This window comes from Grampus griseus (assembly GCF_964374135.1).
Source record: "Grampus griseus genome assembly, chromosome: 16".
Taxonomy (NCBI): Eukaryota; Metazoa; Chordata; class Mammalia; order Artiodactyla; family Delphinidae; genus Grampus; species Grampus griseus.
This window is the reverse complement of record NC_139010.1, coordinates 55,685,714-55,708,680: the sequence shown is the minus strand read 5'-3', so window position 1 is coordinate 55,708,680 and position 22,967 is coordinate 55,685,714. Positions and strand designations below refer to the sequence as shown.

General features: G+C 43.7%; 1 protein-coding gene across 1 annotated transcript in view; it reads left to right on the top strand.

Annotated features, from left to right (window-relative positions):
* The window catches only part of PIK3AP1 (phosphoinositide-3-kinase adaptor protein 1), a gene marked incomplete at its 5' end in the record, with an annotated part of 104,479 nt that overhangs the window by 24,891 nt on the left and 56,621 nt on the right, over positions 1-22,967 (top strand). Inside the window, 2 exons of the mRNA XM_082674057.1 lie at positions 19,397-19,533; positions 21,952-22,096. Coding sequence (XP_082530183.1) covers positions 19,397-19,533; positions 21,952-22,096 — 282 coding nt within the window. The remainder of the gene's footprint in view (positions 1-19,396; positions 19,534-21,951; positions 22,097-22,967) is intronic.

Genomic DNA, 22,967 nt, shown 5'->3' with positions numbered 1-22,967 from the left:
TTATCTTGATCTAGTTCAGTGGGGTTGATCCTAAGTTCTGCTCTGAGGTCCATAAAAGCAACTCAACTAGTGCAGCAAGTTAGTTGTCCAGCATGGCAATTGACCTGTAAAGATGAACTACAGGTTAAGGTTGACTACTTAACAGCTGCTGAAAGCTGTTACAAAATTAAGCTACATTAATAAAAAGATAGCTCCCCAGTCGTGGAATATTATAATTTCACTATATCTACCTAGAATGGTGTTTCATTCTGGGTGACACCTTTTTAGGAGGAAACTGACCAACTAGATTATATCCAGAGAAGGGCAACCAGAGAGTTTGGAAACATGTTGTATGAGCTGTCATGTCGTGGAAAGGGTTGTGGCTGTGTTTGAGTTGTGGGGGAAGGAAGAACTCTATTTGAGGTGGATGTTCCTGGGAGGCAGGAGTGGTGGACATCACAGTGGAAGTTCCAACATTCCTTCCACCCTGGAGGATTAGTGGAGTCAGTGAGTGCCTGGCATCCCCCTGGTGATAGTTATTGTGCATGTGACATAAGTTGAAACAGTCAGAGTGAAGGGAAGAGTTTATATTCCACGCTTGGGGGGAATATTTTTCTCTTTTTCCTCTGGTCCAAAGTGAACCTGCACCTGCCATAACCATCATGCTACCAACCTGAGAATGAAGCTCATGCTGAAGATGACAGAATAGAGAAATGGAAAGAACCAGGGCCGTGACGATGTTTCTGAATCCTTATGTCAGCCACCCCCAAACCTCCCAGCTGCTGGACTTGCTATTCTGAGAGATAAATGTCCTTATCGTTTAAGGCATCCTAAGTTGGAATTTCCTTTACTTGTAGCAGAACCATCTTAACAGATTCTCCAGGGTTGGGCTGAAGACAAGGATGAGCTTTCACAGATAATTCCAAATACCCATCAGTAGAGTTAGACCCTTCCAAGAAGGGAGCTTTTGTTACTGTAAGAATTCAAATAGAGTTTGACTATGATTTTTTAAAAATCCTTTATTGAGTGGAATTTTGCTCTAAATGATTTTCAGGTGTCATTCAAACCCTGATGACGTAAGATTCAAAAATAATTCTTACTAAGGTGTGAGCGACCATGAAGCTGAACTTTTCCCCGGGGCATTTGCATTATCTCCAGCATAACTCAGATGAAGCTTTTATTAGTAGAATGTGGAGGTGGGGGGAGGTTTTGTGCATGAGAGCCTTCCAGGTGCTCCTTGCCTACTTCATGAGTGTGGCACTGTCCTCTTTGCCTATAAGGGTCTGTGTCTGGAGTCCCCACTTTTGGAAGGTTGCTGAACCCTAACCAAAAGGGAAATAAACCATATTGTGACTGCTGGATTTGCAAAAGACAACATACAAAGGGCCTACAATATCATGGAGAGGAAAAGTGAGCAAGAGCAAGGTTTTGTGGATTGTGGGCTCTTAGTGGGAGGGGCACAGAGGCTGAGGGGAGGGGTGAGAGGTAGACTAAACCTTGCAAGGATTACAGGGAAGCAGTTTTCCACCTGCTTTTTTTAAAAAAATAAATTTATTTATTTTATTTTTGGCTGTGTTGGGTCTTTGTTGCTGCGCACGGGCTTTCTCTAGTTGCGGCGAGCGGGGGCTACTCTTCGTTGCGGTGCGCAGGCTTCTCATTGTGGTGGCTTCTCTTGCTGTGCAACACGGGCTCTAGGCGCGCGGACTTCAGAGGTGGGGTGCGCGGGCTCAGTAGTTGTGGCTCACGGGCTTAGTTGCTCCACGGCATGTGGGATCTTCCTGGAACAGGGCTCGAACGCATGTCCCCTGCATTGGCAGGCGGATTCTTAACCACTGCGCTACCAGGGAAGTCCCTTTCCACCTGTTTTAACCCATGCTCCCTTTTGACAAATGTCCCCCTTCCATGGTTCATATTATAAAAATTATAGTTAAAACATAATAGAATGTTGACTGTGCTTTAAAAGCTACACAGTTTCTCCATTCTAATTCATCACTGACAGGACATTTGCAAACACTCCTGCCTCTCCTCTGAGAAATTTTGAATCACTGGGATAGATTTTTCTTGATACTGGTCCCAATGTTGATTAGGTTTCTAGTGGTTTCTGTAATTAAATATAAAATAGTAGTGAAAACTGTATTTTGCCGTCATGCTCATGACTCTGAACCAGAAAGTATGACCTCACACTGTATATCTTGTATGCTACATAACCAGACTGGGCTGGTTGGGGAGAAATGTTCACAGAAGCTGAGAATGTAGTTGGCGAGGCTGGTGTGGTGTCACTCACAGAGTGTCAGAGCTGCACAGGGGCTCCGAAATACAATTGTATTGTCCACTCTATCGTAACGCCAGGGAGGCCATCTGTGAGCAGGGATGTGACTCACTGGGGGCCAATGGTAATGAATCCCTGACCTGAGGGTAGGAGTGTGAGCACACCCAGATTTTACTTCAGGGGATCATTTTTTAAGAATTTGGATTTGCAAGGAAATCAAATCTGATTGATTTTTCAGTTAGTGAGAGGGATCAACGCAAACAGCAGGCCAAGGTGGTGTGAAGAGGCTAATTACTAAGCTTGTAAATATTTTCATGTGTAATGGGGGCAGATGACTGTCCAACCAGTGTTTCTCCCTGGTGGTGGGAATTCTCAGTCTCAGGCACTGGGCATTTCTGGTGTCAGGGTGGCCAGCACTTTCCTAGCTCTGTCTGGGGAACCAGAGGAGAAAAAGAAGCCAAGTTCGGAGATGGGCTCAGTGCTCACGTTGGCCATATGTGTAAGTGGCCAGCCTGTTTACCGCTCTGAGGCTTTACCTTCACTTCCGAGACCTCATTCCCTCTCGGGTGGGAAAGCCTAGTCGGCTTCATTGGGGGGCATTCAACCAGTTTCTTTACTTCCTGCTCTTGGCTTTCCAACGTCAGGCTAAAACAAGGCAGCTCAATTGTTGGATTCCAGCTCCAACACAGAAACTTAAAATTCCCTAGAAAAGTCCCTCTAAAATGGAGAATATCATTCTGGAAGAAACAGTTTGATCAGCTTTGTTAAGATGTTAATTATTAAATAAAATCAATAATTTTTAGTTTGATTTTGACTCTTTTCAAGTTAAAAAAACCCTGAAGGTCATTCCTTCAAAGATTTAAAAAAAACCTAAAAAAACAACCAAAACCCAGAAATCCCAGTGTGTTTTTGGTAACCCTCTGGGAAATGGCGGTTAGAGAAAAAGCCTCTGAGGTAGTGGTAGAAGGGATAAGAGTGTGGTTTCCAGTTTGGGGACTTCTTTTTTGTGGGTTCTTAGTTGTTACTGCCACCAAGGCACAAGTGTCAGCAAGGCTGGGAGAGGCCCAAGCCCGCTGAACTGGGGCCATGAAAGCTGTGATTGCCCTAGGTCATAGCCAGCCCAACAGGGGGACACTGTGGATTCCAGTCAGATGGAGTGGCCAGAAGCCAGCAGCGGCCAGCAGTGACCACTACCAGAAAGTTGGCCAAGGTTTTAAAGAAAGAATTAAGGTCACAGAAACAAAGGCAAGCAAGGAGTCCCAAACAGGTGCTCAGAACACATACAGCATAGCAGGGTCGTGTCTCTCTGAGCCTGTTCTTGGGGGGAAGGTGTGCTGACTACGCTTTCATTCAAAGGTGGATAGCTGGCAGGGGACAGGCCAAGGACATTGCAGACGAAGTGCAGCAAGTGGAAGAGAACAGAGGGAGTTGTGGCTGTAGATGGATTCTGGCACAATACAACCCACCTTTCCCTTTCAGGAAATAGCCGAACTAGGAAAGTCCCTAAGACCTTTCATTTGTAGACAAACTGGTTTGGTTGTTTGAATTGTGATACTGCCAAGCCATGGTTTTAGACTCATAAAACTCAAATCCAAGTATGTTACAGTGGGGGCTGTTCTCATGTCCTAACTGTTAATAGAAGTACTTCATTATTAATAATAATAATGGTCAGGGGAATGGCAGCTGCCTTTTAAATGAGCACTTAATATGTGTCAGGTACAGTGCTCAACAATAACAATCCTAAGAGGTTGAAATTATAATTTTCATTTAACAAATAAGGAAAATAAGGCATGGAGAGGTTGAGTAACTTGCCTAAGGTGACCAGCTATAAGAGCTGGGATTCACCTTAGATTGGTAAGAGCACCAAATCCCATGCTCTTAAGGACTACCATATATGTGGCAGCCATGAGAATGCATCTTGCAGACCTCCAGCTGCCAGGAGTGCAACTGACTAAGGGCCCCAGGCCTGTGCTCTGAATCCATCATGGCATTTTCCCACGGGCTGCTCCCAGCCAATGACAGCATGGCTGTCAGCTCCCAGGTCAGCTCCCAGAAGACACAGGATTCCTCCAATAGCCAACTTTATCTTGCAGAACTTTCTTTAGACTACTCAGTGGTCTAGGTTGCTTCCACCCATCCTTCCTTCCTGCTGTTCTATCAGGCTCGGTCCATCTGATGGTTTTCCCAGCTTCCCTCCCCATTTTCTGCTGCAGGCACTTTCCCTAATAAAATCCTTGCATCCTCTTTAATCCCATTTTAGTGTTTGCTTCTCAGAAGACCTGGACTAAGGCAGTGTACCACACCAAATTTCAGGACAGCTTGGTTCAGCCTGCCAACATAAAGTGGGGATTAGTCAGTTTCCTGCTTCTCTTCAGATCCCACACTAAGAGGCTCAAGGCCCAAGGCCTTTCAGTGATCCTCCCTGTGTTGTATTTTTCCCCCCAGCTGGCAACTTAGGTGGTTGGTCTTATTCATCGATTCATCCATTCATGCAAGAAGCATTTATTGATTTCTCACGGTGATTTCTAGACCCCGGGGATCCAAAGATGAATATCAGGGAATCTGCCCTCAAAGAAATCACAGACTAGTGGAAGAACAATTTGGTCGACAGATAAACGACTCTAATTGCTAATGACTCTTCTGTGCTTACTCTTTGTCAGGTACTCTTTCAAGTGTTTTATATGAATCAGCTCATTCTATACTTACAACTATTGAATGTGGTAGGTGGTATTATCATCTCCATTTGCACACGGGGAGCCTGAGGCACAGAGAGGTAAGTGGCAGAGTTGTGATTTGAACACATGCAGAGCCCTCTCACTCACTGCTGTGCTACACTGCCTCTTGCCATGCCACTTCTTCTAAGAGTGTGACTGTGCCTGGGGAATGCAGGCTTCCACTGCGATGGAAACTCTGAGCCCAGAGCAGTTCAGTTCCCACTTTAAAAGTCCCTATCAGCTGCCATAGTGATCTGCTGGGCAGTCTGGTGGGTGCAGATGCCTGCTTGTTGTGGATAATCAAGACTTGCTGCTCCTGCCTGCCCGGAGGTAGCAGGATCTCTGCTGGTGTCTGTCTCCATGGCTACCCAGAGCATCCCTGGGTTGCCTGACACTCACTTCCTGGGTCACGTTGGACTGGCTAGCCCTGGACTACTTTATGCAGAGGTATGCTTCTGCTCATTTCCACATGGAGAATCATTTCATAGGAACTCTCATTCGTTAAATGAATAGTAACAAAAATAACAAATAACTTTGTCTAGTACTTTAAAGTTTTCAAAGGGCTTCTAAGTGTTTCTCACTTAATCCCAATAAGCCTGTGCAGCAGGCCAGGCAGGTGTGAATATTCTCATTTTAAAAGAAAGGATACTGAAGCTTTGAAAAGTCACAATACCCTGTGACTTGGGAGATGGGACTTAAATCCAGGCCTTCTGTGACTTCCTTGACTGTACTCTTCCAGATCCCCTTGGTAGCTGCATTTATGTTGCTAGGAAATACTACACCATATCTTTAGAGCCTTGCCCTTAGTAGCCAGGTTTTAATTATTGGGGGCAGTCAGCAGCTCCTGGGTTTTTTTTATTTGGGGATAAAAAATAAAGGGGTTTTTATTTTGACCCACAATTATTTGAGCAGATTTGGATGCCATCTTGTTGTTTTGTATTTTTTTTTAAAGCAGATCACTGAGGAGAGCATGCTCCCACCCCAACTTGATGGTACATGAAAACCAGACACAGCATTTCAGGGTGAGGAGTGAGAGAAAGTTACCCATTCCAAAGATGGAAAATGAAACTGACCAGTCCAGTTTCAGAGTTTCAGCTGGTTAGAATGCTAAATGTCAGCAAAAGTGGGGGCAGGTAAACACCCTCTTGGCCCTTCCTGGAAGTGTGATGACTGAGTGGTAGAGAAACAAAAGAAGAGGAGTTTTCTTTACAATTTCTTAACCTTGGTTCTACTATCAAGAGTTGCCTTCATCCTGTCAGTTCTTGGCTGGGTGAAAATAAACTGCATTTTCGTGGTCTGCTCCAAACAAAGCCCATTTGTCCTCACACCAGTAAATCCAGATATCAGTGTCTGCTTAGATTAGAATTGATTCCTGATCCAGGAAACCGAGAAGAAGCAGTTTAAAGACTAGTTATTAATGGCCTCATTACAAGTCTGGGTCATGCCATTTGAGCAAAATTTACATACAGAGAGGAAGCACATTTATAAGTGTCGGAAAGAGATGAAGAAAGAGGAAGCTTTCATGGGGGGCTGTAGTAGCCCCTGCTTTGTTAGCAACAATGGGGTTTCCTGAGCAATGAAACAGGGACCTGCTGGCCTCCAGCCCTGAGAGCCCTGGTGGAGAACTTTCTCCCCAGTGGTGGCCCTTGGAATGTAGGTATGGACAGTGTGTCTTAAAGCTCTTGATAAACTTGGGCAGTGAAGCTGTGCTTGGTTGGAGCAGCCCCAGAGATGATGGGTCCAGGATAGAAATGGGTTTCTGTGGAACCTGGATCCCATGATGTGGCAGCAGATTTTTCCCCAACGCTTCCCAGATTTATCGCAGAGACTGGTTGAGGGAACTTCAGCCTGTGGCCAGGAAGCAGCTCACACAGGGAAATTATTTCCCCACTGGGGTCATGTTTCCCAAGAGCAGCTGCTCCTTTGGTCTGGGAACTGGCTAGGAGATGGCAATCTTGAGCTCTTAATGTGGTTCAACCATTAAACTAGCAGCTAATGACCTAGGGCCAGTCAGTTCATGTCCCCATGCCTCCAGTTCTCCCATCTGCAAAAGGGAGGTGGTCACACCTGTCACATGTGCCTGGGAACACAGAAAATAACAAATGAAAACACATTAAAAAGTTCTGAGGCACTGGGTGGTGCAAGAGCTCTAAATATCCCTCAGCTTGTTGGGTGAGGATAGAGTGACTTGGCTGTGGTACTCAGAAAAGTTTCCTGAAGGTTGAACTTGGGAGGGGGTTGGAGGGCCCCAGCCCCAGCTGGGCGGGTAGGAGAGCTGGAGGCAGATTTTATCATTGGTGGGCAAGGGTGAGCCCATACTTTCATCGGTTGTCATGGCAGCCTCAGCTGTGGGGCTATTTTTATTCAAGCTGAAGAGCAAGTAGGGTGAGGTGGGGAGGGGACGGGAAGAACCATCATCCTTTGCTTTAAAACAAAACTAAACTAAACTGACACTTCGAATAGCTCATTTAGAGCAACTAGGTGGGGCCAGGATAAAGGTCTTAGGGGCCTGAGCTCTCCTCTCCTCTTGTCCTACCACCTTATCCTGAACTTTGAGTACCTTGAGGAGGGCCAGGGGAATTACCTGGTGAATAAAGGAAAAACGATTCCCTGTCTATGTGAGCTGGAAAAGACTGGGGTTGATGTACAGTAGATTCCTGATCCAGAGCCCTCTACCAAGTGCTGCAGATCCATCGATGTGTAGTGAAACTGGGCAGCCTCAGGAATCTGCAGCTGACACAGACCATCTGGATGGCAAAGCAGGTCGGATGTGACAGGTGAGTCAGCCTGTGTGGGGAAAGTCAGCAGCGTCGACTGCCTCAGGAAGTCAGTGTGGGCTTATGGGAGGAGCGGATCCATTCTTCCTTCTCCTTTCTACTACTTTCTCCTTATTTCCAGGGAGGCAGAGTGGCCACCATGAGTTTATTTAAAGTCTGAATTGGGGATGTGTCCACAGGGCTCTGCCTTACCTTTTTGGCATCATGAGGATGATGATGATGAAGGTGACAAGGACAATGATTGATGTCACTCTAATGAACTCACACTAACACCACTAAATAATCATCACCTCCTCCCTCCCCTGACTTTAGTGCCAGTAAGACATGTGGTGGGTAAGAGTCTGGCGTTCCACTGACCCTCTTAACATCGTTCTGATTGATGACTGTACATGACTTCCGGGGGTAGCTTGTGACTTGTGGGTTGGGTATACTTGTCACTGTGTTGGGAGTTTTTTAAGTGAAAGGGGTTAGGTGGATGGGAAATTCAATACCCATTAACCAAGGTGGGTGAAAAGGGAGAAAGAAAGACCCATGGGTGATGACTAAAATGAAAAAGCAATCTTGATGTTTGCCAGGAAGCTGCGAGAAGGTGGGGTTGTTGAAACCCAAGATCTGAGTCCCACCACTGCCAGCCTCTCACCTCCCCCCGCGAACCCACATGCTTTTGCAGTGGAGCAGAAGTTCCTTCACTGGGATCCACACGTTTGGAATCTGGGGACAAGGCCAGGACTGAGATCTCCCTTTGTGCTTTCTAAGGACATAACAATAGCTATGACATTGATTTTCTAAGCTTATAGCTAGTGTAAACAAGATACACGGTAGGAGAAATGTTTTGTCTACTTAAGAACCATTTTTCTAAGCATTTTGTGAACCATGCTTGTGGTATGCTTTCAGACATTGGGTTAATTATAGCATCTTATTTGCTCATGAAAGCAGGTAGAGCAGGATGTTGGCTTGGTAACACTTTGTTAGCCACTAGTTCATGTTATTTTACAGACTTAAAGACACTGCTTGCTCAAGGTGTGGTGGGTGCTCAGCCCCTCTGCGTCTCGATTCTGACCAAGATTTAGAAAAGAGCTGACATATTCTACTTGTGTGTCTGGAATTATTTCAAAAACAAGCAAATTCAAGAAAATTCTTCAACTTTCAGAAAAATAAAACTACGTTTTTGGGAATTCCCTAGTGGTCCAGTTAGCGCTCTGCACTTCCACTGCAGAGGGCACGGGTTTGATCTGGTCCGGGAACTAAAATCCTGCAAGCCACGTGGAGTGGCCAAAAACAAACAGACTAGGGTTTTAATCTATATTTTACAGAATTTCTTTTTCTCATGAATACTATTTAGTGACAGGTCTTCTATGTGTAAACCAAACTCCTAGCATGGCATTTGGGGTTCCCTCCCTGTCCCTCTCCCCTCACCCTCCCTCCCTGCTTCATATAGAAGGTGCCCCCCTTGCTTCCTGTGGCCCACACACATCATTTGCTGTCTTGCCTTCGTGTCCTTAATCATGCCTTTACCTCTGCCAGGAAAGTCCTTCCTACCCGGTGCCCGCATTCTCTGTGCCTTTCAAGGCCCTACTTGTCACGTCTTTGGGGATGTCCTTCCTTCTTTGATACTTTAGTGGCCATAAACTGTGTTTTATAAATCCCTGCTTATCCATTGTAATGTTTTGTTTTGAAGTTATTCCTGTTATCATTTGTCTGTGGAAGTTGGAGAGAAGCTGTTTCTCTCCTGTGCGGTCCCTCCACTATCAGCAAGGACAGAAATATTCTCACCCTGACATTTCTTAGGGGGCCTAGGATAGGCTTTGAATATTTGTTACTCATTGATAGGCATTGGATGTTTGTTGAAGGAATAAAGGAATGAATTACTAATTATTTTATTAATTTAAATGGAAAATATGCTTTTTTCACAAGAATGGTAATCTCAGCACCTAAATGCTATTTGCCTTAGTTAAAGTAAATTAACCTGTCTTCTTCATCCTTCAGGAAGTTTTTCTCAACTTTCTAAACTTCTGTTACATTTTTCATGTGCCGGCACTTTTATAAACACTAAGAAACATAACTCACTTTAGTTAGCTATATTTATGGTCTCATAATGCTTGCTGGTATCACATAGTTCTCTCAATTATTTCACGTGGAGCCTCACCTTCCCAGTTCAGTTGTAAGCTCCTTAAGGCCGACACTCTTGAGGCACACTCTTGGGAACCCCCGTGGGATCCTTGTCATGCATATTCAGTAGATACTTGCTCAGTGATTAGGAAGCTCAGGCTTCAGAACATTTTATGTCAGGCTTTGAGAAATAGTTGTTTTATGATTTCATCATCATGGCTTAGATAGGCTGGATGAGCTTCATAATAGCTGAGAAATTTCATCCTGAGTGGAAAAGCCTCCAGAAGTTTCTCCAGACCTCAGGCAACTCTCTGTACTCCTGCCCCACCTGTGTGGTGGTCAAATTTGGGTCTCAATCCGGGATGCAAATGCAGAGGGAACATGGCCCCTTTCCTTCATGGACCACGCTGCCTAGGTTGTTTCGCTATTCATTTCTGCTTTCTTCCAAGAAACCTTTGAATCTTCTTCACTCTTTCTTTCATCAGCCACACTGGAAATCCCGGATGCAAATTGATAATATCCTCCTACTTCATATCAGCCCAGAGACACATGTGGGCCCCTGTCTGGCTCCAGTGACCACTTCTATTTCATTCCATTTTTGGCTAGATTGGTGGAAGGCTCTTAATTCTCAGTTGAAATTTATCTCCTTAATTTCCTTCTCTGTTCACTTTCTTTTTCCTTGTTATCTAAAAGTCAGATAAAATAATTCGACATGTTTATGCTACAGGCCTTCTTCCTGCCTTCCCACCTTTGCTGTACCTTATTTAAAATAAATCACTACTAAATGTAGCTTGACAAAACGAAAGCAGTATAGGGACTTCCTTGTGGCGCAGTGGTTGAGAATCCGCCTGCCAGTGCAGGGGACACGGGTTCGATCCCTTGTCTGGGAAGATCCCACATGCCGCGGAGCAACTAAGCCCATGTGCCACAATTACTGAGCCTGTGCTGTAGAGCCCGCGAGCCACAACTACTGAGCCCGTGCACCACAACTACTGAAGCCTTCCCGCCTAGAGTCTGTGCTCCGCAACAAGAGAAGCCTACACACCACAGTGAAGACCCAATGCAGCCAAAAATTTTTTTTTAATTAATTTAAAAAATAAATAAATAAAACGAGTGATTTAAAAAAAAAAAACAATGAAAGCAGTATAGCATAATTCAGCTTTTCCCAAACTTCAGTCATTTGAGGATCATCAACATGGGTTTTGGTTTATCTTTTTTAACAGCTTTTTTGAGATATAATTTATATGCCATGCAATTTACCCATATAGAGTGTACGATTCAATGGTTTTGGGGGGTATATTACATTATCAATTTTTTTTTTTTTTTTTTTTTTGTGGTATGCGGGCCTCTCACTGTTGTAGCCTCTCCCGTTGCGGAGCACACACTCCATTCGCGCAGGCTCAGCGGCCGTGGCTCACGGGCCCAGCCGCTCCGCGGCATGTGGGATCTTCCCGGACCGGGGCACGAACCCATGTCCCCTGCATCGGCAGGTGGACTCTCAACCACTGCGCCACCAGGGAAGCCCCTACATTATCAATTTTTAAAAATTGTGAATATATACATACATATACACATATATGTATATACATATGTAACATAATATTTGCCATTTTAACCAATTTTAAGTATACAATTTGGCATTAAATACATTCACAATGTTGTGCAACTATTACCACTATCTGTTTCCAAACTTTTCCTTGTACTCTTAACAATATTTTCTTTAAGTCAATTCCCGTTTTTTTTATTTAAATAAATTTATTTTAAAAGGAAACTTTGCTGCTATAAGTGAAAAACCAGTATCTCTTGATAGAAACAAGGTAACTATAAAAATAAAGACAATAAAAACAAAACAGTGGTATTAAATTCTACTAGACACTCATGCCTGCAGAAGCCTGTGGGCTTAGGGTCTTGTTCCTTCCCTGGTTCAGAGAGAGAGGTAAGCATGTTAAGGAGAAGTTAAAAGCATCCTCTTACCAAACTGAGCCTTTCTTCTTGATATGAGTGGGATTGAAAGAATTGAAAGGGGACTGCTTTCTTACTGTGTGGCTCAGTGTCACTGCATGTTTGCTGTACACTTTGGAATCATCTCCTGTGTACCAGTCACCTGCTCCCCAGTGTGGTAAACTATCAGAGCACACGAGAGCGTGGATTTGGGGGTTAACTTTCTATACAGCGTGCACTGTGTGACTTGGACAATTTATTTAAATTTCGGTGTCCTATTTTTTTCATCTGTGAAATGGGCAGAATTATTCCAATCTCTTAGTTGTGATAAAATAGAATCACATATATCTAGGGTTTTGCATGGTTCCTGGCCTATAGTAAATGCTCAACAATGGCAGTTGTGGTCATTTTAAAGAATAAAGATACCTGTTTATAGTACTTTCCCCAAAGCTTAGCATTACCTTACAAGAGAAGTTAGCGTGTATATTCTGGAAAACAAAACACACAAACAAAAAAACGCTTCAAGATCAGAAAACATCATTCTCTGGCCATCCTTACCCTACCCCTCCCTCAGACTACCAAAAAACAGTCCTGACTGAACACCAATGTACAGGAAAGAAGCAGTAAGCACTGTGGTCTGAAAACTTATTTGGAAAATGAGACAGTTGTAGCTTTGGGGCAGAGGCCCCCTGGAGCACGTGGGACCCTGGCTGGTTCAGTTGGAGTTCAGTGTCTTTTGACTTAAACCCCATCCTTGGAATGTGCCTGTTGGCCGTGGTGGCAGGTCATGGCATACCTAACCAAGGCAGTATTGCTTAGAACAAGGCAGGACCACCAGGTGTTGGTGAGCAAAAGCCTATGTCATGTCTCATGAGCTACAGTTACAACCCCAGACCAGGAATAGCAAGTGATGCTGCTTCCTGCCCTGGTCCACATCCTCAAAGGAGGCACAGACCCCTGGGGGCTCCCGTTCTGCCTCTTGCTTGCTTGCTGCAGGACCTGGGCTGGGTTACTTCAATCCTTCAGGTACCGCATTTCCATCTATCAAATAGGAATAGGATATTGATTTCTATCTCACAGGGTTGATGTGAGAACTAAATGAGATTGACTATTAAAGCAGGCACCACGATGTTCAATAAATGGTAACTTTTATTGTTGTCAATATTAGTAATAATCAGGAGTCTGTCACCAGCCCTCTTACCTAGTATGAGCTTGTCCATGTGGCTTGGTGTGTGTCCAAGTGCATACACATACTCAATTCATTTAAAATTCATAGTTTCTTTAGACCCGAATAATGTTAAATAACTTTTTAGACTCCCTTGTAAAGGAAAAAGAATTATGAGCCTTTAGTGGTGGTAGATTATTTTGATGTTGTTGAAATACGTATAAACGTATTCAACTCCGGATGCTTATTGTTTTTCCCAGCTCCAAAAGCAAAACAAACGAACCAGATACAAATACACGCATAAAATAAATACAGGGCAAACTGACTACATTTGTTTTGTCATAGATGATGGTCATTTACTGAAGCAGCATCATGAATGTGGCTCAAAGCTGTGGTGCTCGCTGATTCTGTCCCAGGGGCTTGCTACAGCTCCCCAGTGTTATTGTGGGACTTGGATCTCCCACTGCATTTCTCTATGTGAAGCAGTGTATGGGGAAACCTTCTTGTGTTCACTTGGCACAAATGCCTCATTTACATGTCATCCTGCCCCCTGTCTTCTTTCCTCATTAGCCCCTGACAGCTTAGCATGACCTAGTTGCAAAATGATACACACACACACACACACACACACACACACACACACACACACACACGGGCACCACAGTCCTGTGGCTGGGCCCAGTTATAATGTGGTCATCCAGATAATCTGAAATGTCTTTTCATCCCATTTTAAAGGCATTGTCATCTAAATGCAAAGCCCAAGCACTGATTCTCATAAGACTTCATCTGAGGACTTTTGGCAGATACCAGTTTTGAGAAAGATTGATTCACATCCTGCCTAGATCCCCAAAGTTTTGAAGCAGCCTCCAAAAGTAAACACAATATAAAAAAGAGAAATAGGAAAGACCAAGACCTGGATGAAAATGTTAACAGTGGTTAAGAACCAAAATTGAGACTGAGCTACCTGGCAGCAAGGGCAGAAGGTGAAACACACCATGTTAGCTTGTTCTTATTGTCTAATGAGAGAAAGCAGCCAAGTTCTCTGGGGACACAAACTTCCTGCCACTGAACTCAAGGAGTGTTTGCCACAAGGGCCCTTTATAGATGAGCTGGATGCACAAAGAAAGTCTTCTTCTATAATTTCTCCAGAGTTTCTCCAGGCCTTATAAAAGCTGAGAGGATATTGTTAAATTTTAAAGCAGTAAGGATTACTATTGGTGTCTTAATAAGACTTTAACTGGCGAGGATCCTTGGGGTTTTCAGTGTGCCTTCACTCAAACTTTTATTTGAGTCGCAGGACAGTAAAGCTGGTGTTTATCTTCAAGGTGGGGAGGGGGCGAGAGGAATCTACACGTTTAAGTGGGAAACTTTGGAGCCATCTCACTCTTTCAGGTGGGTTTCAGTGGTACTTTTGTCTGGGTTGGTACATGCTTCAAAGGAAACTCTGCATCTGCTCAAGTGGTTGGACCCTGGCTCGGTCTGTAGCGCGCTGTGGAAGAGGCCGATGTGGCTGAAGAAACTTAAGTGATGGTGCTGTCAATCAGCGCCACCAGAATCTCCCTACAGAGTGAATGGCATCCTGCCTGACTTCTTGAAATGAATTAGCTGCCAGTAGCTAATTCATTTCAGGTGACTAAATGAATAGACCTACTGGAAGCGATCGTTTATAGGACCCATCTGAACGCTGGGGAAATCTGCCAAGTGCTGTACTATTAGGACCAATCTCATCATAAATGATACCACGCTGATGAAGTGATTAGACAAGAGATTCAGCTGTTAACGTCTCTCTTCACCCATCCCCATCATCAAAGTGCTTTCTCGTTGTGGAGAATATGAAAATACATGAACAGTTGGAAGGTAGGAAAGAAGGAAGAAAAGAGGGGGGGTTGGAAGGATCATGCAGTTTATCCATACATTTTCTTCTGACCTTTTAAAATGCATTTTCCTTTATATAATTGATATACTACATTATAAGATATATGATTTTATATTCTGCTTTTTTGCTTAACATGTCATAAGCTTTTACTTAAAACTCTTTGAAAATAATATTTTTAATATTCTTTTATCAGACAGATTGTTTTTAGTTTCTCAGCAATGCAAAGAATTATTTAGCAGACATCTTGGTTCACTATCTTGGTCTACATTTTGAACAGTTATTTTCCTCCTTAAGAGAGATTTCTAGAAGTAGAATTATGTGGCCAGATATGAACATTTTAAAGACTTGCTCTTTCTCTGTATATGGTCACATGGCTTTCCAGAAAGGGTGTACCAGTTTATAGTTTCTTCAGCAACAAATGAGAGTATCTGTCCTACCTCACCTTCAAATATTTCCTAATTAGAAAAGGTGAAATAGTAATATATTATTTTTATTTGCATTTCCATGATGATTAGAGATAATGAATGATTTTTAGTTTTTTTGAATGGGAAGGTAAGTTTTATATCTTCCTTTGTGAATTATCTACTTATTGGGCTTTGGGTATTTTTAAAGAGATTCCTATGACCTCTTCATATATTAAGGAGATCAGCCCCTTGGCATATTTATATCAAATTTTTTAACCAATTTGTGGTTTGCCATTGAATTTTTCAGTAACAGTTTTATTGAGATATAATTCACATAACAAACAATTTACCCATTTAAAGTATACAATTCAATGATGTTTTTGTATATTCACAGACTTGTGCAACTATCACTACAGTCAATTCTAGAATATTTTCATCACCTCAAAAAGAAACCTCACACCCTTAGCTATCATCTCCCAACCTCCCCCAGCTTCCCAAGAACCCCAGCCCTAGGCAATAACTAATCTACTTTCTGTTTCTATAGATGTGCCTATTCTGGACATATCGCATATTTGGAATCATATAATATGTGGTCTTTTGTGGCTGGTTTCTTTCACTCAGCATAATGTTTTCAACGTTCATCTATGTTGTAGCATATATTGGTATTTTATTCCTTTTTATGGCTGAATAATTTGTCAATCCATTCATCAAAGAATGGACAATGGGTTGTTTCCACCTGTGGCTATTATGACTAATGCTGCCCAAGCATTACAATTTAGTTTTTAGGTTTTTATAAATTTGTTTACTAAAATTTTAAATTCATGTCATCAACTCTATTGCTTTTTGGATTGTATTTCTTCAGTTGTTTTTAAAGTAAACAAATCTTTTCCCAAAACAATGATAAAATTTTCAACCATATTTTTGTCTTTTTAATTTTTAAAATTTGTTTTCATTGTTCATTTCAATCTATAATCCATCTAAATTTTATTTTGGAGTGTATAAGAATTAGGAAGATTCTAAACAGTCTCTCTGTCCCTCCATGCCCACCCCAAATAGCTAAATTTTTTCAGTACCATCTGCTGTCATCCTCACCAACCATTTTCTTTATTCTGTACTGATTTTTAGTGCTTTCTTTACCACATATTAAGTTTTTATGAGAATGAAACTTGATTTTGCAGTTGTCTATTGTATTTAATTGCTTGGTTTAATTTTTAAATAAATTTAATATAAAGTAAGACTATCCTTTATTGTTTTTTAAACTTTAGTAGGAGACACAAAACCTATATAAATGGAATTTTCCTAGATAGGAAAATTAAATGTTGTAAAGAAAAACATCATGGCAACTACAATTTAAAATTCAATGCAGCAGTGGGTGTGTGACCTGTACTTTACATTTTATTTGAAAAGTGAGAAGAATTTTCTGTGTGATTATTGTTTTAGTCAGATTTTCTACTTATTTTGAGACAATTTTGGTAACTTATATTTTTCTATAAGAGTTGTATTGAAATTAAAAACAAAACTCTTAGCAATGAGTTTTCACATCAGTATGTTTCTAAAATTCTCCATCTCTGCTGTTATCATCTCTTTCTTATTTGGCTTATGTCTATTTCTCTGTTCTTTTCTTGATTATATTTACTAGAGCTTTGACTCTTTGGCCAGCCAACTAATTGGGTCAGTAATTTGGGAGAAATGAAGAGATTTTCTTTTTTAAAATCAATTAATTAATTAATTTATGGCTCCATTTCGTTGCTGCACGCGGGCTCTCTCTAGTTGCAGCGAGTGGGGGCTACTCTTCGTTGCGGTGCATAGGCTTCTCATTGTGGTGGCTTCTCTTGTTGCAAAGCATGGGCTCTAGGTGCGCAGGCTTCAATAATTGTGGCACGCGGGCTCAGTAGTTGTGGCGCACGGGCTTAGTTGTTCTGTGGCCTGTGGGATCTTCCTGGACCAGGGCTTGAACCTGTGTCCCCTGCATTGGTAGGCAGATTCTTAACCACTGTGCCATGAAGGAAGTCCCTGAAGAGATTTCTTTTTTTGAAGCAATAGACTGTACTGTGGGTCTATCCCAACGAGATTATACCTGCACAGTAAATTATAATAGGTTGGTACCCACCACGCTAGCCACACAGGATAGTGTCTAAACAATTCTAGAATGATAAGTAGTTCCAGGGTGCTTCTCGCAGCTTTAAGAAACTGACTGAATGTTTTAAGTCAATGGGGTTATTTTCTCATCGAGGAAGAACCTCAGAAATGAAAAAATGGCATGTTCAGGCATCAAATAATACAAAATTAAAGCTTGATGTGGTGTTATATAATTATTAAGAAGAAGAATATCAATTATCCCTAATTTTTTGGCTCTTCCTTTCACAGATTCCCGTGGTGGGTGGGAGTTGCTTGGATGGCGTGTACAGCTCTGTCCATGGAGATGGTCCCTGGCCATTTTAGTAGTAACCAGTCAAGGAGAAAAGGATGTGGGGAAGGGCAGATCCAATGGAGAAAATGGCAGCCTTCCGTTAACTTGGCTTGGACCGCAGAGAGGTGGGAAGACCACTGCACTTAGCCTTTGCAGGGGGATAATTAGCACTGAGTAAGTGAGGTAGGACTGAAAGGAAAGATAGAGGACATTGATGGTTCTGATGCCTAATCATAAACGGTTCCTCCTTGACACTCCCAGGGTTCTTTGTCCCCTCTCTTAGCACTAAGATCCGCCTGGATTCCTGCTGTGTGAACAAGGTTGGAGACCAAGCTGCACTCAGCCCGGCCTTCTGGAGTAGTGCGTCTTGGGAGAAATCACAGACAGGGGACAAGCAGCAGGAGTATGTGCCTCACTGCCCATCACACTTTGGGACCTTGTGTAGACATCTGTCAGCACACATGTCAGGCTCTAGGACAAGACCCCTGTCCAAGGCTGTGGGGCTTTTAAATTGTTTATCTGGGAAGCCTCAGCCCCTCCCCCGGCCTGAGAAGGTCCCCGGAGGCCCTTGCCTCACAGTTACAGCCCTAGGACGTGGTGGTGCTTGGTTCCCCATCCCTGCTCTGCCACCTCAGCCTTCATGGTGGTGGGAGCACAGCCCTCCCCTGGCATGACCTGGGATCTAGAGTGCAAGCTTGTGTTATAGCTTTCTGTGGGGACATATCAGTGGCCTGGTCTGCCACCCCAGCTTTCTCCCAGGAAGGATTGCACTCCTTCCGTGAGGCCAGCCTGCAGGAATCAGCCAAGTTAACCCCTACCTCTCACCAGCCCTTTTAGATTGCAGGCTCTCTGAAGGTAGGATGGATGTTTGGTTCACCTTCATGTCCTCACAGTACCTAGTATGTTTGTCTGGCTGTCAGTGGTTTAGGAATGGAGAAGAGCAAGCCCAACGAAGGGATTAGATGAACCTTCCCTCTCCTTGTATCCATTCTTAACCATTTTGTTCCTCTTTGAGGAACACACACACACACACGCACACACACACAGAATCTTGCACACAGGTACCCTATCAATCAATGAGTCCTGGTTCAGAGCCCCTGCCCTAGAACGCTGGGAGGTTCCACTTACCCCCATCTCAGCATTATCTCATTCTGTGCCACACCCTATCTGCACACCCCTGCTCGCCTTCACTGAATCTGTGCACGCTCTAATCTTTCCACAGCAGAGGTGTTGGCTGTGGTACTGATTTGGAACCCGGTTATACTCTAAGATTTGTTGAAAGTGATTGCTTTTTACCCTTGCTCCAGAGAGAGTACGTTAGCTAGCCATGACCCTGAGGAATAATCGCTTCCTGGAAAGCGCAGTCCATTCTTGAGCCCCCCTGAGGAGACGGGGCCTCTTTCCTCACAATCACTGAAGCCAGCCCTGCAAGACGTCCCGAGGTAAAGCTTCCAGAAGTCTGTTGTTTGCGACCAGACCTGTCAGCCTCAGACAGCAGCCTGCCTCAAATGTTTTGGCTTTTCTCCACACCATCGTCCTCTTGTTTTCACCCTACCCTCATGGCCTCCATGGTGGTTGACTTTTCCCCATGAGGTCCTCTTTCATGATTTCCTGAGTCACTACCTTCAGCCTGTATTTGTTTGACGGCCGGAGCCATTTCCTATGTGGTAACTTCTGGGGTTTTAATGGGGGTGGAACATACCCAGCACTGCTTCCTTCTCTTTCCATTCAGCCGTGTTCTCTGTGCCACAGATTCTGGCTGCGACTCAGTCACTGACACTGAGACTGAGGACGAGAAGGTCCTTCCCTACTCGGAGCAGCAGAGCCTGCCATCGAAGACTTCACCTGGGAGCCTGATGGTGGTGCAGCCGGACCGCATCCGCTGTGGGGTAGGCACTGCTGGGGCTGGTGGATGGATGTTGGAGCATGGGCTTTGGGGCTTTTCAGTGGAAGTTTGTTGTAGTAAAGGGAGCGGGGTTCTCCTGTTGCACCTTACTATAATCCCAGCCTTCCTGTGGGGTTTCCCTGTGCACTAGCTACCCTGGGACCCCCGGTGCCTGGGCCCTGGGCACAACTCACTCCTTTAAGTCAAAGGGAGACGAGCCAAGGAATGTATATGTCATCAATCTAAGACATTAAGTTCATGATCAAAAACTTAGAACGTGTTGAAGACCAGCAGACATGAATATTACAAAACACTTATATGCCAACCCTGAAGTTAGAGGCCTGGGTCTGTTCCTTCCAGCCTAGCGCTGGGCTTCTCCATCAACTGGCCCCCTTTACGGCCCAAATGAATGCCTTGAAGCTCGGTGGCTGAAACTTGCTGCCCAGCATTGCTTGCAAAAGGGAGAAAATTAATGCCTGAGCATGTGACTAACGTTTTCAGGGGTAGGACCTATGTTAAGAGGTGACCTGAATGTGATGGCCAACTGATGGGCCACTGTCATTTGAATCCTACCATAGTATTGATAGTTTTTCATTATCTTTCTTTTCCTGATGAGAAATGTGTGATATTGGTTCAGAGCACCGAAACACTTTTTTGTGGGTAGGAGCCCTGTGCTAAGTTTGCCACTGTGGGCTCCTGTAGGCAAGAGTGCATGATGGCCATGGAAATGGGAAGTCCTAGCTTCCCTGCACTTGTGAGTGGTTTTCTGTGCGGCCTGAGGCCACGAGGCATTGGGCAAGGACTCCCTCCATGAGGGCTGCAAACTGCTGCTTCGGGCTGGATTGAACTCATAGACATGTTTGGTTCCAGCTGCACAGTGTTTTAAAGAGTTAGGCATGAAAACCTGTTTCCAGCCTCCTTTGAATCAGAATCTGGTAATACCAGGCCTGAGATGAGCAGCTGGGCCAAGTGACCCTTTAGGTGGGGCTGTGCATCCCCAGGTCGCTGGTTCTCATCACTCCCCTTTCTTTGTACCCACTTCACTCCTTTTCCTTACCGTCCAGGCCTTTGTAGTGGGCATTTCAGTTTCCATTGCCCTCGTACTCCTTCCTGCCTGCCCCATGCCCCTTTCATCCTGAGACCATGCTGGTGGGTGCCTGTGGGGAGAGGATTTAGAACTAAAGGATGATGCCCCTCCCATGGTCCCTGGTTTTCCAGGCTTTGGCTCCTTCTCCTGTGCTGGTTGCCACTGACCCAGGATTCTCACTGTTGCCTGCTCCAGGTCCCTGGCTCCTGGGGCAGCTAGGCTGGGGTTGGGTCATGACTGTCAATAGGAGAGACACACTCGTCTTCTCTGGCTCCCCATGCTCCCTGGGAGAAGGGGCAGGTGGGAGAGGGCTAGACCTGCAGTGGGAGTCAGGTCAACCACAAACACACTCACATTCACCCTAAGCAGTCTCCGTGAGCCAGGACCACATCCCCCTCCCACCTGTTCTGGAATCGTGGCCCTTGTCACGAAGGCCTACTATAAGGGCTGGAGAGCAGAATCTTACAATGAACATTTGGGGATTAGCTGTGGCCAGAAATTTCTCCTTTTCCCCTGCTTTTTGGAGGGCCTGTTCTTTCCAGTTCAGTGTCTTAAGAGCTTAACCGCGTAACCAGCCCAGTAAAACAGATAATTCTATTTAGCAGGTTTGGCAGGAGGTCTCAAAGCAATGTAAAATAGCCACTTAGGTTGCTCAGTGCCTTGGGAAAATTAATCCTCCAGTAAGTTATTTTTGTCCATCTAAGAACAGCATAAATTGCAGAACCCAAGAGGGCTTCTCTAAATCAGTACCTCTCACTCTGTAAGGTGCATGAGTCACCTAGGGGTCTTGGTAAAATGCAGACTCTGGTGTGGTCGGTCCAGGCAGGCTTGAGATTCTGTATTTCTAACAAGCTTTCAGGGATACCAATGCTGCTGGTCCCTTGGCCTCGCTTTGAGTAGCAAGGCTGATTTAGAATAGTGCTTCTCAAACTATCTGTGGTGAAGAACTTTTAAAAATTTTTGTTGTTTTAAATTTCCAACTCTGCCATGGACCAATACTTTTATAATATACAACAAAAAAGAAATGCTATAAAAATTAAATAAAAAGACATATGAAATACAAGCCCCAGGTTTTAAAATTATTATTAGGTTTGACAGACATAAAATTACTCTATCAAATTGCTATTAAGGTTTATACATGTTCACTCTTGGGTTTTGTAACTTGTCTTGTTGGGACCCGTGGCCAGCAGTCACTGCCCGCCACTGGACTGCAGACCCCACCCTGCTCTGGAACAGCCTCACTAGGTAGAGCTGGGGCTGCAGAAGCTGGGGAGGCCCTCTGGCTCAGCACCCTAACAGGAGGGAGAAGGGACAATGACCAGTTTCCCGTTCCAGGCAGAAACCACTGTCTACGTCATTGTGAGATGTAAGCTGGATGAGAGGGTGACAACAGAAGCCGAATTTTCTCCTGAAGATTCTCCCTCGATAAGGGTGGAAGCCAAGCTGGAGAATGAGTACACCGTCTCCATGAAAGCTCCCAGTAAGTTGCCCCATTTACCTCCAGAAATTAGGCATCATGTCAAGAGGCCCCCTCTTACTTTCTTTTACTTGCCGACAACTGTCTTCATCAGCCACTGAGAAAAGTGACAGCCAAGATGTGGATTTGGTTGCCATGTTCTATTTAAAGGAAAAGGAAGTTATATAAACATATACGTGTGATTGGGGCGGGGGGAGATGGATATACTAAAATGTTTATAAAGTTCATATATTAACATTTTTTGAAATTAGAGAAAAATAGGAAAAGTAGGGGAAAAAGTCATCTGACACCCTACCACTCAGTCTTTTTTGCCTTTTTTCATAATTTTTATAAACATAGTTGTTCCAATAGTATCTATTACCTTATATTCCGTTTTTCTTTATGTAATCTTAATTTATTCTCTCTTCATCCCTTTACCCCTGTACTATTATAGGGAGTTTGTAACTTTCTATTTTATAACATATTTTTTCTATTACAAAAGTAATGTGTGCTCAATACAGCAAACTTGGAGAATACAGTAACCATAAAAGAAAGTAGATAGAAAATTACCCATATGCCCACCCTGCCAAGGAAATCACTGGTTTCTGTATTTTCCCACATCTGTGTACATAGCTTTATGTCTTGTAACCAACTTCCATTACCTGGAAATACACTATGAATATTTTCCCATGTTAATAAATACTCTTTTACAAAATGATGCTTAATGGTTGCAAGGTATTCCATTGTATAGATGTACCATAATTTATAAAACCAGTTCCTTGTGTTGGATCTATATCTTAAAACCATAATGTTTAAAGCTATATAATACTCAGTTGAATAGAAGTATCATCTTTAAATTTTTCATTTCCTCATTGTTGCATATTTATGTAATTTC